This window comes from Nyctibius grandis, chromosome Z (assembly GCF_013368605.1).
Source record: "Nyctibius grandis isolate bNycGra1 chromosome Z, bNycGra1.pri, whole genome shotgun sequence".
NCBI classification, from domain to species: domain Eukaryota; kingdom Metazoa; phylum Chordata; class Aves; order Nyctibiiformes; family Nyctibiidae; genus Nyctibius; species Nyctibius grandis.
The window spans coordinates 44,241,253-44,257,268 of record NC_090695.1 but is presented as its reverse complement, the minus strand read 5'-3'; the positions used below and the strand labels follow the sequence as shown (position 1 = coordinate 44,257,268).

Genomic DNA, 16,016 nt, shown 5'->3' with positions numbered 1-16,016 from the left:
TCTCTCCCAGGGAACTTACATCCATTACCTCTACTGACTTCAGATCCAATGTTCAGCTATATAAAAGTATGCACTCCAGATTCTCACAGTAAGGGTGCTACACAACAGCACCAGTGACAAGACGGAGAACCCTTCATGTTTCTGATTTAAAAAAAAAAAAAAGTACTAATCCCACTGAAAAAAAAATATGCCCATCTAAGTTTTATACTGCCAGCTCAATTTTGCATTAAATAATGATTTTTGACAAAATTCATACTTTAAAAGCAAATACTAGTAGTATTTAACATAAAATAAACTGGTTTAAGTTCTTCATGGTATTTTTAGGACAAGTAACAGATTTGTAATTCTCAGCCTCACAGATCTGAATACTTTGGAATTTATAATTTTATCCACCATTTCACAGTGATTAGCTTTAGAGTTTTAGTTTTAAAAAGGGAACACATAGCATTTTAATGCCGAAGAAACTGATTGCATGTAATTGTTCCATCAAATCAAAAGCACAAGCAAAGAATCATGACTGAAGCAATAGACATCAAATGTTTGGGAGAATATCTACAAAATTGCATAGATGAATATATTACCTGCTATTATTCTGAAGTGACAAAGTCTGTATAAATAACATACTTTCATTGTGCAATTACTTGTGCAATATTGCAATAGCTAAGGTAATCTCATGCTATTTGCTCAGAAGAAAATTTCCATTTGAGGATTCATGAGTTTCTTCATAATTGTCACGCAACTGGAGTCAGGAATTTCTATAGATCTTCTTTGTTCCAGAACTCTCATGACAGATGACAGAGCAAAAAGAAAGCTACAGTGGTTTTTTCCCCCCAGTTCAGCCCAAATGGTCTTGCCCAATTCCTGTATGTGAAAAATACCTTCCGTTGCTCCATCACCCTCTGTCCCCTTCACTCTGCAAACAGCATACACATTGCCAAGAAAAGAGTCCATATCAAATTGGTTAAAATATTATAATTCAGAATCTCTGCTAACACTGTAAATAGTGAAATAAAGGCAAAATATTTAAATTTGATAGTTTTTTTTAAAAAGGCAGTTTTTCATGACTGCACAATGCAATCAGTTTTCAACATTTGAACTTCTCGTAAAGATAAGCATTGTATGTGAGATTCTACTACCCAAGCACCCAGACTTCACTACTGCAATTTCAGAAATTTCTTTTAAATCAGGACTGACACAAGCATATGCATGTGAAAAAAGTCACAGAAAGAAGTTATTTTAAGGAAATAAAATTTACTGGTTCATTCAAAAGCAAAATTCCCTCCCATTGTTGAACCAAATGACCGAGGCTTAAACCCTAAACTAGAACAGTTTAGGTCATTTCATTCTTCCAAATGCAAATTTTATGTTGCTTGAAAACACTTTTGCTAAAATTTGCTTAAATGTTTAACATCTTCCTCATCTCCACAACCCTTGCTAATAAGCTTAGGTTTACTGAACTCCCATTTATATACAAAACGTTAGTGAAGGAAACTAATCATTTTATAATTATTATACTAGGCTCTTGACCGATTGCCTTCTCATGGCACTCAGGCAAGCGTACAAATATAAAGATACTGCTTTATTTTTCAGGGCCATACTGAAGCGCATGTTCTTATTCCTTGTGCAAAACAATGCAATTTTCTACGCCACGTTATGCAAATCAAAATCTGTTACTCTGTACCATAGGCCAGAAGCTGCAAAATCAGCTGCCTGTGCAAAAGGACAGGAACAAGAAGCTGAGGGGCAAACCTCAAGAGTTTTAAAACAAAGATACTCTTTTAGTTTTACATTTTCACATTTCGCTAGGTCCTGAGAGCAACCTCATTGAGTCAGACTAGACGTCCTCTAGAACTAGACTCTTCCAACGTGTATTATTCTATGATCTGCAGCCATAGCAATAAGGAAGAATGGCTACATTTAAATATTTCTTTTAGAGATGTTGCTGGGTTCTTTTTGAAATCTGAAACTGCCAATACCTTTGGGAATGTCATACCCACACACTGTTAGGCATGAATTGATGTTTGCCCTAAAACCATTTTTTCCACTTGCATTGCAATACACTGGAAATAAATGAAAAGCAATATTTGTATTCAAATTAATTTTATTAGCTCAAAACAGTTTACACTCTATAATGAGATCTGTGATATACAGTAAAATCCATACGCCAGGAATCCTTTGTATGTAGTACAAACTGAAGGGTACCATTCTACCAGTGCATCACAGGTTTCCAAAAATAAAAATCTTGTGGCAACTGATGGAAGCATGAAACAGGAATACTAAACAGCATGCAAAGCTTTACAAGTTTACAAAGTCTACCTTACATTACAAAAAATTCACAAACTATACTGAGGCATCCAAAATTTGTTTTATTTTCAAACATTCTAGAACCATTTCAAATGCTGGTAAGACTTTGGATACTTTCTTGTATTTCAGAGCCAGATCCTACAGTATCAGTTCCAGAGCGGTTTACTGTCTGCAGTCTACTTTGGTCTCCTCTTGCTCCATCATTTGGAATTGCCATTTCATTTGCTCTAGGGGTGTATTTTTTCGAAGAACGATTTTTGCTTTTTTCACCAGAAGCACCACTGGATATTCTGCTACCATTAGTTTTAATATGTACACTGGAATCAGAAGATGAATGCAGATTGGCAACCAGTTGCCTTGCTGAGTGATGTCCTTTTGCGTGTTCATTTTGTTTGACTCTTCTCTCAGAGAATGTTGGAGTACTGTTTCGAGGTTTAACCTCTTTATTTTGGTTAACAGTTTGAGCTTCATTTTCCTTCCATGAGCCTGGCTGGTGCTGTTGCCCAGCAGTCTGAAGTTCTTGTATTTCTCTAAGAGCAGAGAAGGCATAATTCACAACCATCTGGGATTGAAATGTGCCAGGAAGAGAAACTTGGATGTCCCCAGCTCTGTTCTGAAATAAGAGATTCCAGTGAAGATACTGATGCAACTAGAGAAAAAAAATCCAGTATTGCAACTGCCCTATACTAAAATCTGCATAGCAAAATAAAGTCTTCACATAATATAGAAAAGATTCTGAGATAACAGCATCACACAACCTTTATTACGTTTCAAAGCAAGCAAGTTTCAGAAGATTGCTAGGGTGATAATGACAGAGTAGGCATATTACAGTTTCACATCTAGCTTGAACTTTATACTGCAGAAGTGTGTCAGTCATACTGAAGCAGGCAAAGCCTAATCATGTCTATCATTCTGAAATGCCTTCAATACATTACATTTGCTCACAGTTCACAATAGTGTGATCCCAATAGTCTGTCCCAGTAATACCTACCTGCTACAAGAATCTGAACTAATCAATACTAGGAGATAAGTATGAGAGTAGTTTAAGTGTTAGTTGGAGCTTTTTGTAATCATCCTTTGCCATGTATACTTAAAAAACAATTTAAGCTCAGGCTTCTAAATGTAGATGAATTAGAAAAACAATGATTTAGACAAACTGTATGAACAAGTTACTGTCACAGTGCAGAAGAGTTCATCAGCTGAAAACACTGTGGCAAGCCAAACTATAACAAATATCAAAGAACCTATAATGAGAATTGCTCTATTACTCCAAATTATTTTAGCATATGCAAACTGCAAAACTGGAAATTGCTTTGCACACCATTAAAAAAAAAAACCCATACTTCTTACAATCATGTTTTAGAAGCTCATAATGTTCTTGAGGAATTTGGAACACTTAATAGGGATGACATTGGGTATAAGAAACATACTGGAATGCAGAATGATTCTTAGCATGACAGTTTTATCCAACTTGGACAAGGTTGTAGGTTGCCAGTATCCTAATTTTAATTGCCTTAAAAACTTGAGCCTGGTCTTCTTTTTTTTTAAGGGAACTTTAGTACCTCCCTTGAAAAATCCAGAAGGTTTCCCATTTATTGACTTCAGAGTAGAAACTAAAACCGTATGTTGTTAATATTGCAAATTTGTAGTCGCCTGAAATTCATGGCATGGCCCACACAGAAATCTAACAGGACTGGACACATATACTGCAATAACTTAAGAAAATGCCTGCTTTTGAATAGGCATACGGTACTACCCCCTATTAACAGACTAACTTTTTAAAAACCACTATACATCATTATTAAATGTTTCTGAAAAACCTAATAATGGTACATTCCATTTTTAATGGATGCATACCACTATTGGAACTTCATATTTCAGAATAAGAAACAACATAATTACCACCAACACTTTCTTTAGAACATTACAAAATATTATGGTTTCTGTTCCAAATGGTAATCACTTAAAAAGCTTATATTAATCATTGAATTATTATGATCTGTATAAATACAGCTACAGCAAAAGATTGCAACAACAACTTCATGAATCATTTGGTAATGATTACTTTCAGTCAGAGGGGGATAACAGCTGAAAAGTATATTAAATAGCATGAAGTACACTGCCACTAGCATTCCCTCTATAGACTTACTTTGCTATTTTGGGTATGTTCTTGTCTTTCTTCTTCAAAAGACTTCTCCTTTAGCATGTTAGCAGGCTTACTGAGAGTAGAATTCATTTGTGGATGCCCCAAATGACCAAAATCTGACTGGTCTATTCCAGCTAATACAGCAAGTTGTCCAAGTCTGTAAAAGTTTAATAGAAAATGACACAAAAAATTCTTACCCCATGAAAGATCTAAACACTGAAAACCAAAAGAAGAAACAATCTGCCTGAAGCTTTGAAGATAGTTTTTCCATTATTTTCTGAGAAGCCCAAATAGCTTAATAAAGATGAAAACAAGTAGCTAAAGTTATTTTCCTATCTTTGCACAAATCAGCCTGCAGGTTCAAAGCTGTCAGTCTTCACTCGGTGTTATGAGGCTAAGAATTAAGTTCTCTTAGTTAGCATTGATCTCGGAGCAGGATGCTGGCAAGTAGATTCCCTGTCAGGGAGAAAAAGATTAAAACTCTGTCATTCAAGTAGAAGACAGATGCACATCTCCCAAACTAGCATAATGTCTAACAGCCAAATCCAAATACATGCTTCACAAATACAGCCATGTTGTTTCACCTGCCAGCTTACAAGTTGGCCAAAACCTACCACCTGGGTGTTTTAAGCCTCAATAAGAAGTGAGAAGTTGCAGCCATCAATTGATAGCACAGCATTAAACAGAAGCTTATTGAGAAGAGCAGTCTTTGTGATTGGGATTCTGTAACTTGCAGAGCAGCTCCCTGTTATCATGAATAGATGTAGGACCCATCTGGAAAACTTATTTTTTATGTAGTGAGAGAGCATTTTTTCCTTCCTCCAAAGTTTGAAATTCATTCTTAAAGTCATGCAACTCTACCAGTTGATTGGCACAAAATTAGAACACAGCCTCAGGGTAAACTTTAAGTTACATTATTACAATTTGGAGGTGGATGGAAGTAGGAGGCAGGGAGGGCAAATAAAATCTTCTGTGGTCTTCTCTGAACATGCAGAGTAGACTACAGTATATCTTCGTATCATTCCTTCACTCTCCTGGATGAGATTGCCATGCCTGGCTACATAAGCTTTACAGAACAGGTTTGAGAACTTAAGCTGAAATTCTTTGACAAATGCGAAGGATGAACCATCCTCTGAGAAACTGCAGGAACAGCAGTAGAGCCTTAAGACAAATGTTAATCAGTACTCTCTAAAATATTTCAAGTAATAATAAATAATCCAGAGTTTAAGTACAGAGGCCAGATTCATCCATCTAGATTTCTGTAGTTCAATTAGTAAAAGGGGGCCCAAGACAACAGAACATTTTCTGAAGCCAGTTCAACTGCATTTTGAGCCTTTCATATTATGGGAATGCTAGAAGTCACAGGTGATCCAATAAAGACCTGGAAACATGCTTTAATAGAAGCTTTCTTCTTTTCTGTAATGGGCTTCTTGAAAGCCTTTCCTAAGGAGAGATACATGAATCCAGCTGGACAGTGCTTGGCTCATGTTTTTCCCACTGAGAAAAAACTGAACAGTAGGTACATACAGTTAATTTTTCTGCCTTTGCTCTTTGCGAGTACATTCCTAGAGATCTGGGGGGAGGAGGCAGCATACTTTATTGGGATGATAATTTTGGAAAGAGATCTCAGCAGAAACAGTAAGACTTAAGTAAAGTGACAACCTACCCAGCATCTTTAAGGAGGTCTAAAAAAGCATGAAACTTTTGGAAAGAGTTCTCAATGCTGCCTAGAACACCTTCATCTTCCAAAATCATGCTGGTTACTGACTGTGCATGAAGAACCTCAGATAGGGAGGTATTCAGATTCCTTAATCTTGCATTTTCAATTTCCAGCTACAGGGGAAAAAAAAAAAAAAAGAATAAAGGTGAAGCAATTTCTATTATTGTCAGTTAAAAAAAAAAAACCACAAAACAAAACCCAAAAAACCCGACCCCACCTTTGCAAGCCTATACAGCAGTACCACAAAGAGAAATACCCAAAGAAACTGACATAACTAATACAGAGCTTCCTGTACCAGAAATATTCAGGGCACTGTTACATTGAGCTCTGCAGGTTTGTTTATCCACAGATGCAATTCTATGCTACCATAATGAAATTGCTGCAGGCACACAAAATTTCAGGCTCAGCACTGTCTTCAGTATGTATAGAATGTTGCAGAGCAAGTGCAAACAAAAAAATTAGCTTTCATATCATGTTATTTTGCATGTATTATATGACACATTAACACCAAATAAGTTATTTTACTAATAGAAAACCTTAATGAAGGCCAGTGCTCTCCTTATATTCACCCCTCTGTATCAGAGGGGAATGCATAATACTGTATCTCTCCCCTGCACTATGCATCCCAAAATTGAAAGTTTAAGATGATCTGATTTTTCTTCACATTGAACATTAATGAAATCAATGACAAACTGCAAGTTGAATGATAACTCTATGATATACTGGGTTTTATGTCTGAGGGAAACATTAACTCAGACACTCATTTAAGATTACAGCTATGCAATTACTAGTATCACAGACTTCCCTTCTTTCGTCTGTTATGAGAGGTCAAAAAAATTACAGATCTGTGTATTGCACTGTAGCTGTTAAACTAGCTCAAAATGAACAATTTTAGACATTACTGCTACTTTGTTTATCCCTTCTCCTGAGACAAGGTGCTAGGTCCAAGCAGTCTAGCACGACAGAGAACAATTTGTTGCAAAGGGCGTTTAGCCTAAAAAGCATTTCAGTATTCAAACAACAGATATCCAGCAGAGCCCTCTGCCGCACTTCACATTACAGAAGGATGGGGACGGCCGCACCAGAGGACTACAATGAACCTTATAGAGTGCAGAGTCCTTTGTGGACATCTGCTGCCTGTACTGTGGGGGCACCACTTGTTGCTCAAGTTCCAAAGGGTACCACCACTTTCATTCCACTCCAGATCACATCTACGAACCAGATCCATTCGCTTATACCATCTTACACTCAACTCTATTACACAAAATTCTGCTTATTGATGCAAAAGGATCTTTTTAGGTCAGCAACAATAGATGGAGGGGAAATAGACCTCACAATTTAACTGTGACAACTTCTTAGTTCAGTTCTGTCATAATGCGAAACTGCGCTTCTCAACAACTGACAGCTATGGCCAACATGCTATGCAGAAAACTATCTGACATTTTTATTGCCTGCAGAAACAAAACTTAAAAACCAAAGGGACAGAATAAGCCAAATTAAACAACATTTACAACAAACAGCTTTTCAGCACAAGTCATGATAAAGAAGGTGGGAGACCTCAAAGAACTATCCATCTGCTGCAAATTGCAAACAGATTTAATCACTTTCTCAAGAAAAACAAACATCAGGATGCCCCCACATCATAAGTTATACACCAAATGAGTGAAACACATTGAAAGAGTAGCTTGACCTGGAGTTCAAGGCTCTGGAATAGAATCAGGAGAACAAACACACATTACTAAATGCAGATTTCATCATTGCCCTTAGGCTAGTAAATGATCCATGTGACTTTGAACTGAAACTCTGGAAGCTACCACATTAGAGGTCATTGATAATTACTCCTAATTAAGCAAGTGGATAGTTTGATTGTTGCCTCCTTTAAAAGTCAGTTTTAGCAGTTGAGTATCATTACCTCCATTATCCGTTCCTCAGCCTTTACTCTGGCTCTTTGTTCTTCCTTTAATTTTTCCGTGCATTCTTCCAGCTCCAACTATAACACAAATAAACTATCACAGAATTTATCTCAAAATGTCAGATCAAGATGCAATATTATACAAAAACTCAACATGTCCAATTAGCAGCTAGCACACGGCATTCCGAGCAGTTACATATCTTCTACAAAAATACATGACAGAGGTCTGTCTACCAGTACAGAACTCTAGGATGCAAAAACTTAACACAGGAAAGTGGAAATAAATGTGATTCACTTAACAGATTTGCAATATAGCAATAGATAAAATGAGATTATAGCACAAGTCTCTTGGGTCTATGACATTACCCTCAAGAATGTATGTTCTTCTCGACTTCCTCTTCTTCGCCTTTTCAAACCTTATTTTTAACTACATATGTCTACCTCATCAAAAGCTCAGACTGGGGTCTAAAAAAAAAATCCTTAGTAGCCATACCTATATTTTCAGAATGTATTCTTCATCCAGGCTTTTATTCCTTATTACAGCAGTAAGAATACAAAATTCTGAACTGCAAGAACTGTACTCTTTCCAATTAGTTTCACTTAGTTCTTCAGCAGAAAAAGTAAGTTTTTCACAATCCCAAGCCATTTGAGTCAGTTAAGCAGCTTAGTGTTGAATTAACAGCAATAAAAACAAATCCAAACAGCTAACAAATATATGCCAGTCTTATTCATGAGATGCCTACACTTGTACTTTAACTTCTAGTTCTAAGTAGTGAATCTCAGTTTCAGGGAACAGTAGTCGGGATTTGATAAGCAATCACCACGTTTTCTCATATCATAGCAGAGCATTATCATCTTTAATTACGGCATCTGAAGTGGAAGAACAAATAGGAATTTTTGTTCTTGCACACCTTAACACAGACTTCTGGTTACAAAGGTGAAAACTGTTAAATTTATCAAGCTGCTCTACTTTTCAGAGGGTAACCCCTATATGAATTAACAGTATACAAGGCTTCTTCATTTCTCTATACACCTTGTATAGAGATATATGAACATATATGTAACATAGGGCACTGCTTTTTGTACATATCTTATCACTCAGTTCTACAGAGAAGCAAAGATCCAAATAGTACTGAAATCCTTTGTTTACTATCAAAAGCTTATTCAAGAGCATACTACCAGCAATCAACTGAGAAGACTGGTGTGCAACAGAATGCATAGTAAAAATAATCCTTCTACAAATGCAAAGACATCCTCACAGGTCTTGTAGGACTTTTGCATCCGATTCTGAGATGCAGGTTCTAAAATATTTTAGATATAGCCCTCCCAGTGACAACCACTCAGAGTGAAGGTTATGGGTCTGTCACTACTGTCCAGTGAAGCCCACTCCTAAGATCCCTAGACTAGCATCAACAAAGCTAACCCTGGAACTAGAAAACTAGTCATATCTTTATCATCTGAACACATAAGAAAGACTCTCAGAGGTCAGAAGGTATAGGAAAACCACATTTCAAAGACAGTATTTTGGGAAGAGATTTAACAGCATCTAACGGCCATGATGTAACAAATTCATCTCCAGGCATGGCACGGGGAAGAAATCTCTAAGGACAACCCTCAACAAATACCACAATCTTACTGCAATCTAACTCAGAATGTGTGGAAATAATAGGAGCTAGAAATCCTTTCATAGATACAGAGGCACAGCACAGAAAGTAGCAACTGTAATGTTCTACATTCACAACTTGACATGTAAGCTGGAATCCTGTAACCTAGCTTGGAAGATCAGTCGCAGGTACTGCAGACTTGAAGAAATCTTACAGTTCATTTATAGTGTGTGTGCGTGTGTGTATGTATGTATTCGGAAGTCTCTAGAGTGTAGGGTTTTTTTTGGCAAGCAACTCTACCTTAGAAACCTTAGTTCTATAGTATTTTTGTTGTGGACAGATTTTAGACAATTCTAAAGGTGACAGCAGTGACCTTTTTCTTCAAACTGCTGGTTTGTATTTTCAAAGGGCAAAGGCTTAGAAAATAGTTAAATTATCAAGATTGTTTAAAGAGAAATTTAGAGGCTTTGTAGTTTTGTCTAAACTTAATTTATCACACTGTAAATGTACACAATATTTGATGGTTATGGGCTGACTTCACAAAAAAAACCTGACAAACAGTGCACCTACATATCCTCATTCTGAAAAAATTAAAATACAGAGCGAGCTAAATGTACATCCATCCAAGCTACAAGACTGACCATTGTAGTAGTGTAGTCCAGAAAGACAGCACTGACGGACATCAAGATGAAGTTGGACAGCAAATACATCTGTAGCTCTCAGAATTACTGTATCCAATACAACTACTCAACACTAGACAGAGGTATAAAACTGAAGTTTAAAAATGAAAAATATAAAAAAATTAGTAACTAATTAGCCATGTTTTTCCCCTTGATTACATTGTTGCCCTTATTTTTAAAAAAGAGTTATGGTGCAATATCTACTTCTACGTAATTCATGTAGTATTAATGTGTAGAAAGAGTTACCCTGCTATGTTAAAGGTGAAGTTCACCATTTATATCCTTAGTTAAAATTTCAAAATCTGGGAGTTTCCTCAACTATGTTCTTCATCAGAGGCAATTCTGACATTTCAGATTCCCTCTAGTGGAAGGAAAGAATATTTATCAGTTCTTATTTTTCATTTAAGCAAAACTTAAGCTTTTCATTAGCCAAGGGAATTTTTTTTTAATGGAAACACAACTAATACTGTTTCATTAAGTAGTACTCTTAAAGCCCCTCTTCAAGCAGGATGCAGGGAAGTTCTCAAGGAACTGCATACTAAAGTGAACGTCTTGTCATTTAGTCACATCGAGGGATGTTTAGAGAGCTTTTTTGGCACAGTGGCAGTTTAAGGAGTTCCCACCTTTTACTGTTTATTCCCACTCTGCAATCAGATCATTGTTCTAGCACAGCTGGTTGTCCCACTTTACTGAAAGGCTATGCCAAGGCCTGCTACAGCCAAATACACAGGATTAGTTTTCAGCTAGATCAGTTCCTCAAGTTGGCTCCCAGCTCAAGCAGCTCTGCAGTAAGAGCTGTTTAATGACAGTATCTAAGCCAAATTAACACAGATAAAAAGGGTCCTCCACTTCCCCTCTCACATTATCAGCCATAGACTTCTGCCACTTACCACGCTCCAGTTCTGGAACACACCCAATCACATAAGCCACTGTGAGTCATTAAGATGGCTGAAAACTAGCCTGGAAAAATATCACAGAATCACAGACCGGTTGAGGTTGGAAAGGATCTCTGGAGGAGCTGGTACAACCCCCTGTTCAAGCAGGGACACCTACAGCAAGCTGTCCAGGGCTGCGTCTGGATGGTTTTTTAGTATCTCTAAGGAGGGAGACTCCATAACCTCCCTGGACAACCTGTGCCATTGCTCAGTCACCCTCACAGTGAAAATGTGTTTCCTGATGTTCAGGAGGAACCTGTGCCTACTGCCCCTTGTCATGTCACTGGGCACCACTGGAAAGAGCCTGGCTCCGTCCTCTTTGTACCCTCCCTTCAGGTATTTATATACATTAATGTGATCTCAGCTCTCCCAGCCTTTCCTCATAGGAGATGCTCCAGTCCCTTAACCATCCTTGTGGCTCTTCGTTGGACTCTCTCCAGTATGCCCATGTCTCTCTTGTACTGGGGAGCCCAGTACTGGAGTCAGCGCTCCAGGTGTGGCCTCACCAGCACTGAATATAGGGGAAGGATCACCTCCCTCAGCCTGCTGGCAACATTCCTTCTAATGCAGTCCAGGAGGCCATTCACCTTCTTTGCCGCAAGCGCACTTTGCTGGCTTGTGTTCAACTTCGTATCCACCATGACCCCCAGGGCCTTTTCTGCAACGCTGCTTTCCAGATGGTCCGCCCTTAGCATATATTGATGCATAGGGTTCCTCCCCCTGACACAGGAATCTGCACTTCTCCTTGTTGAACTACTTGAGTTTTCTCCACATCAGCAAGCTGAATCAACTTGCCTTATAATCAGATAAACATGAAAAAAGACACAATGGAGAAAAAGACTGAAGAAAGAAATGGAAAACCGCTAAGGGACGGTCGGGAAATAGGCCTCACAATGCAATGGTGACAAGTTCTTAGTTCAGTTCTGCCGTAACATGAAACTGTGCTTTCCATCAACATAACAAAAACAGACGGTGAGGCACAGAAACAGTCTGAGACTGCTTTAACAGTGCTGGCAGATATGCAACCATAGCCTAAAAAAGTATTTTGGTTTTCAAATGCAGAAAATCAGGAAAATATGGACCTTTACAAGCACAGTAAATTTAGAACAAATTTTGGGGTAAGATCCTAAAATCTGTAGTTTTACCTCCCAGGAAGCTCAAATCAATCCCTAATTATCCCTTCCTTACAGTTGCTCTACATGTAATACTACAGGTAACACTGACAACATAGATCAATATGACAACCCTTTCCCAAAGCATAAAACACTGTCTGCCTCTGCAGTGTGTCCTGACAGTAATATTCCTCCTCTACAAACACCAAGAATAAATACATCAAGTGTTTCCTGAAAGCACCATACTTGCTGCATATAAGTTTTTGGCACAATATGCACGACATGGAATTCCATGATTCCAGATATAACACAGCACAGCACTATGTCAACATATTGCACACGAACAGTAATATGAAATCACCTACAAAGAAGAAAGCCACTACACAACTTTAAGTCCCAGCAACATGGGAAAACCTTGAAAATCTTCCTGAACAAAAGCTCTAGAGAGAAAAAGGGTAGGCCTAAAAAGTACAGATCAGCTGAAAAAAAAGGCAGGTAGTTATTTATGCAGTATTTGTACAGTCCTTTTGCCTTCCACAGTAACTCTAAGCCACCCTAACTCTCCCATTAGATATAGATCTCCAACAAGTTAAGTTTCAACTTCACTTCACTTACATAAAGACAACTATATGGTCTTAATATTTATACACATGAACAATTTATTCACCCACTGTGGTGCTCTGACAACCACCACCAAAACCAGACTAACTATACTTCTTATTTTTAGCAATATTCATTTGGAGGCAGGGCAGATTCTCGAAACAAAATTCAAATCTTAACACTTTAGAAACAACCCTGTTATTCTGCCTGAGGGTGTTAGTTTGTTATAGTGCTAGCTCACCTCAGCAGTTACTAAGCCACTGAAACACACCCTTTGTTTTCCCTTCCTTTTATAAGAACATTTCCTGTCAAGACATTTGCAGCAAGTCACGCTCTCTACTGCTAGTTTTTCAGAACTATCAAAGAAGTAGAGCAAATAATAAAAAGCAAATGAGAAAAGTTTGTTACCAAGCTCAATTATAAAATGGAGCTGTAACAAACTTTCAGTTATTTTTTAAATTATTTTTATACAACAATCATTACAGTATTTTAGCTCTTAGAAATAACATAAATTTACATTTGTGAAGGAAATACTTGGAAGGAAATACTACAGGCAAGAACCCTGATCAAAAGATTTGTGAACCATGATTCAAGATTCAATTACGCATATTCCAGCTTTGTGTATTAAGTGAAGTTCTTCCTCATTATGGCCTTGATTTGACAATATGTTTCTAAGTGTGCACATCTTCATTAGAACTATTCAGAGACTGGAAATCCAGTGCATATTTGACACACGTGTTTTGAAATGGAAGCCTGTGTGACATAATGCAGGATAATCAAAAGTTATTCAAAAGTCCTGCTCCATAACTGGTGTCACAGTTTAAGGCTGGGCCAGCTATTAAACTGGTGGCAGACGCTATTAACTCTCCTCTCCACCCCAGAAGGTGAAGGGAAAGGGAAAAGGGAGAGAGACATATGGGTTGGAAAGTTGTAACAGTTTTAATGAACTATAATAACAGAAGAGAGTATAGTAATAACAATGGAGATAATTAAATATATACAAATATATACAAAACCAAGATCCAGCTCCCCCGATGCTGGTCATGTCACCCCTGGCACTGCAGGGCAGGCTCCAGGAAGGTGCAGACTGGGCCCAGCTACAGACAGGAACTGGATTCAGGGATGCACAGATTGGGATCAGGGGCAGCAGGAAAATGGACAGTCCTCTTTGGACACCGGCCATAGCAGAAGGGCAAGAGACCCTCGTGATCCCCCTGCTTTATACTGAGAATGACGTGTATGGGATGGAATACCTTCGTTGGTCAATTTTGGGTCACCTGCCCTGTCCGCTCCTCCCTGCAGGTGCAACCCTCCTGCAGCTCTTCACTCATAAGCAGCGAGGAATTTAGCAGTGAACTTGGTTTTTCTAAGAATAAGTACAGCAAGAGCCTTTCTGCAGAACATCTCTATCAGTGCCACAGTGATAACTACAAACTTCGATCATTATCAGTCCTAGAAGCAGACACTGTCTGCAAAACATGCAGTTAGTTTCAGAAGTGCAGTTACTTAGAAGAGACTTAGCTGAAAGAAAAAAATCACTGGAAGGAAAATTGGTCTGTTTTAGGCCAAACCAGGACAACTGGTTTTTAGCTTAATGATGATTTTATGAATAAAACATAGTTTAATTGATATAATTTGCCTTTATGGTGTTTAAGGCACAGAACATGCTTCTTACCTGTAATTGTTGATACTTTGTTACGTTAATCTTATCTAATGATTTTGCCAAATCAGGATGATGGATTACATCATCTAAATCTTCTGTGTCTTCGGTTTCAGATGTAGAAGCACTTTCTACTGTCACTTTCACAGGAACACCTGTCTAATCACATCAGAAAAGAAAAACACACCCACTCACAGCATTACACTGTGCAATAAACATCAAAGATTAAATAGTATCAAAAGCTTAATTTAAATGCAATAGTTTCCCAGAGTTCCTTACAATGCATATACATTGTCCAGCTATGCAATTTTGAAATAAACTTGCATAAAACAGTATGTTAAAAAAATCTTATGCGTGCATATATTGGCCATACGTGGCAAGGGTTTAGCAGCAGGGCGTGCAGGGGCAGCCCCTGTGAGGAGAGGCCGGGGCTGCCCCATGCCAGACCTACCCAGCTCCAGCCTACCCGGCTCCAGCCAACCCATCACGGCTGGGCCCCACGGCTGAGATGGCAGCGCCTCAGGGAAAGCTAATTTAAGAAATGGCAAAAGATGCCAGAGAGAGAGACGAGGAGGGAACAAAAAGAGAGAGAGCAGAGTGAACACCAGGGTCGGAGGAGGTGCTCCATGGTGGAGCTGATACCCACGCTCCAGCCCAGGAAAGACCCCGCGCCAGAGCACAGGGATGGGCTGGAGGAGCTGCGGCCCGTGGATAGCCTATGCCAGAGCAGGGCATAAGTGTGCTGGCTTCAGCAACCATAAGACCCTTCTGTGAGCCAATTTCATTCATTAGTACACACTAACATACTTCTCCCACTTTTCTCTGGTGGTTGGGGCGGGGGGCAGATGGAAATGAGGCGCGAAGGAAGAAAGAGGGGATCTTTTTTTCCCTGCTGGTATGTTTGCTACAGCATTTCACAGATGGGTGCAAACACAAGTATATAGTCCAAAAGCAAAAGTAGGAAAGAGAGGAAGGGGGAAACAGAATCTTTCAGAGAAAAATGCTGTTAATTCTCCTTATTCTCTCTGGAGGGACTGTGCCCTTACTCAAAACCCAGCTTGCTCATAAGGCTAAGAAACCAAAAGATAGTTTATTCCCTTTTCTGTATCGCTAAGTATCAAAGAAGTTTCAACCAAATACTGATGTAAACTACTATTTTTCACTTCTATAAGAAACTTTAAGAGTATGTTCCAATCTTAACTTTTAGACAGCAAGATTCTGTTGAGAACACTTTCATCTTTTTTCAGGCATTCATCCACTAAATAAACCATCATATGAGAGAGAGAGAGTACCTGAATCTTCAGTGGTAATTCTTCAGTACTATCCACTGGTCCCCCTCTAAG

At 38.4% G+C, this 16,016-nt stretch overlaps 1 protein-coding gene across 2 annotated transcripts in view; it reads right to left on the bottom strand.

Annotated features, from left to right (window-relative positions):
* Positions 1-2,169: 2,169 nt before the first annotated feature.
* Positions 2,170-16,016, bottom strand: part of CEP78 (centrosomal protein 78) — a 28,428-nt gene continuing 14,581 nt past the window's right edge. For both annotated transcript variants that reach the window (XM_068422808.1, XM_068422807.1), the window contains 6 exons: positions 15,966-16,011; positions 14,689-14,832; positions 8,083-8,160; positions 6,117-6,283; positions 4,454-4,607; positions 2,170-2,917 (listed from right to left, as the gene is read on the bottom strand). In XM_068422808.1, the coding sequence (XP_068278909.1) occupies positions 2,393-2,917; positions 4,454-4,607; positions 6,117-6,283; positions 8,083-8,160; positions 14,689-14,832; positions 15,966-16,011 (1,114 nt within the window). In that variant the 3' untranslated portion in view covers positions 2,170-2,392. The remainder of the gene's footprint in view (positions 2,918-4,453; positions 4,608-6,116; positions 6,284-8,082; positions 8,161-14,688; positions 14,833-15,965; positions 16,012-16,016) is intronic.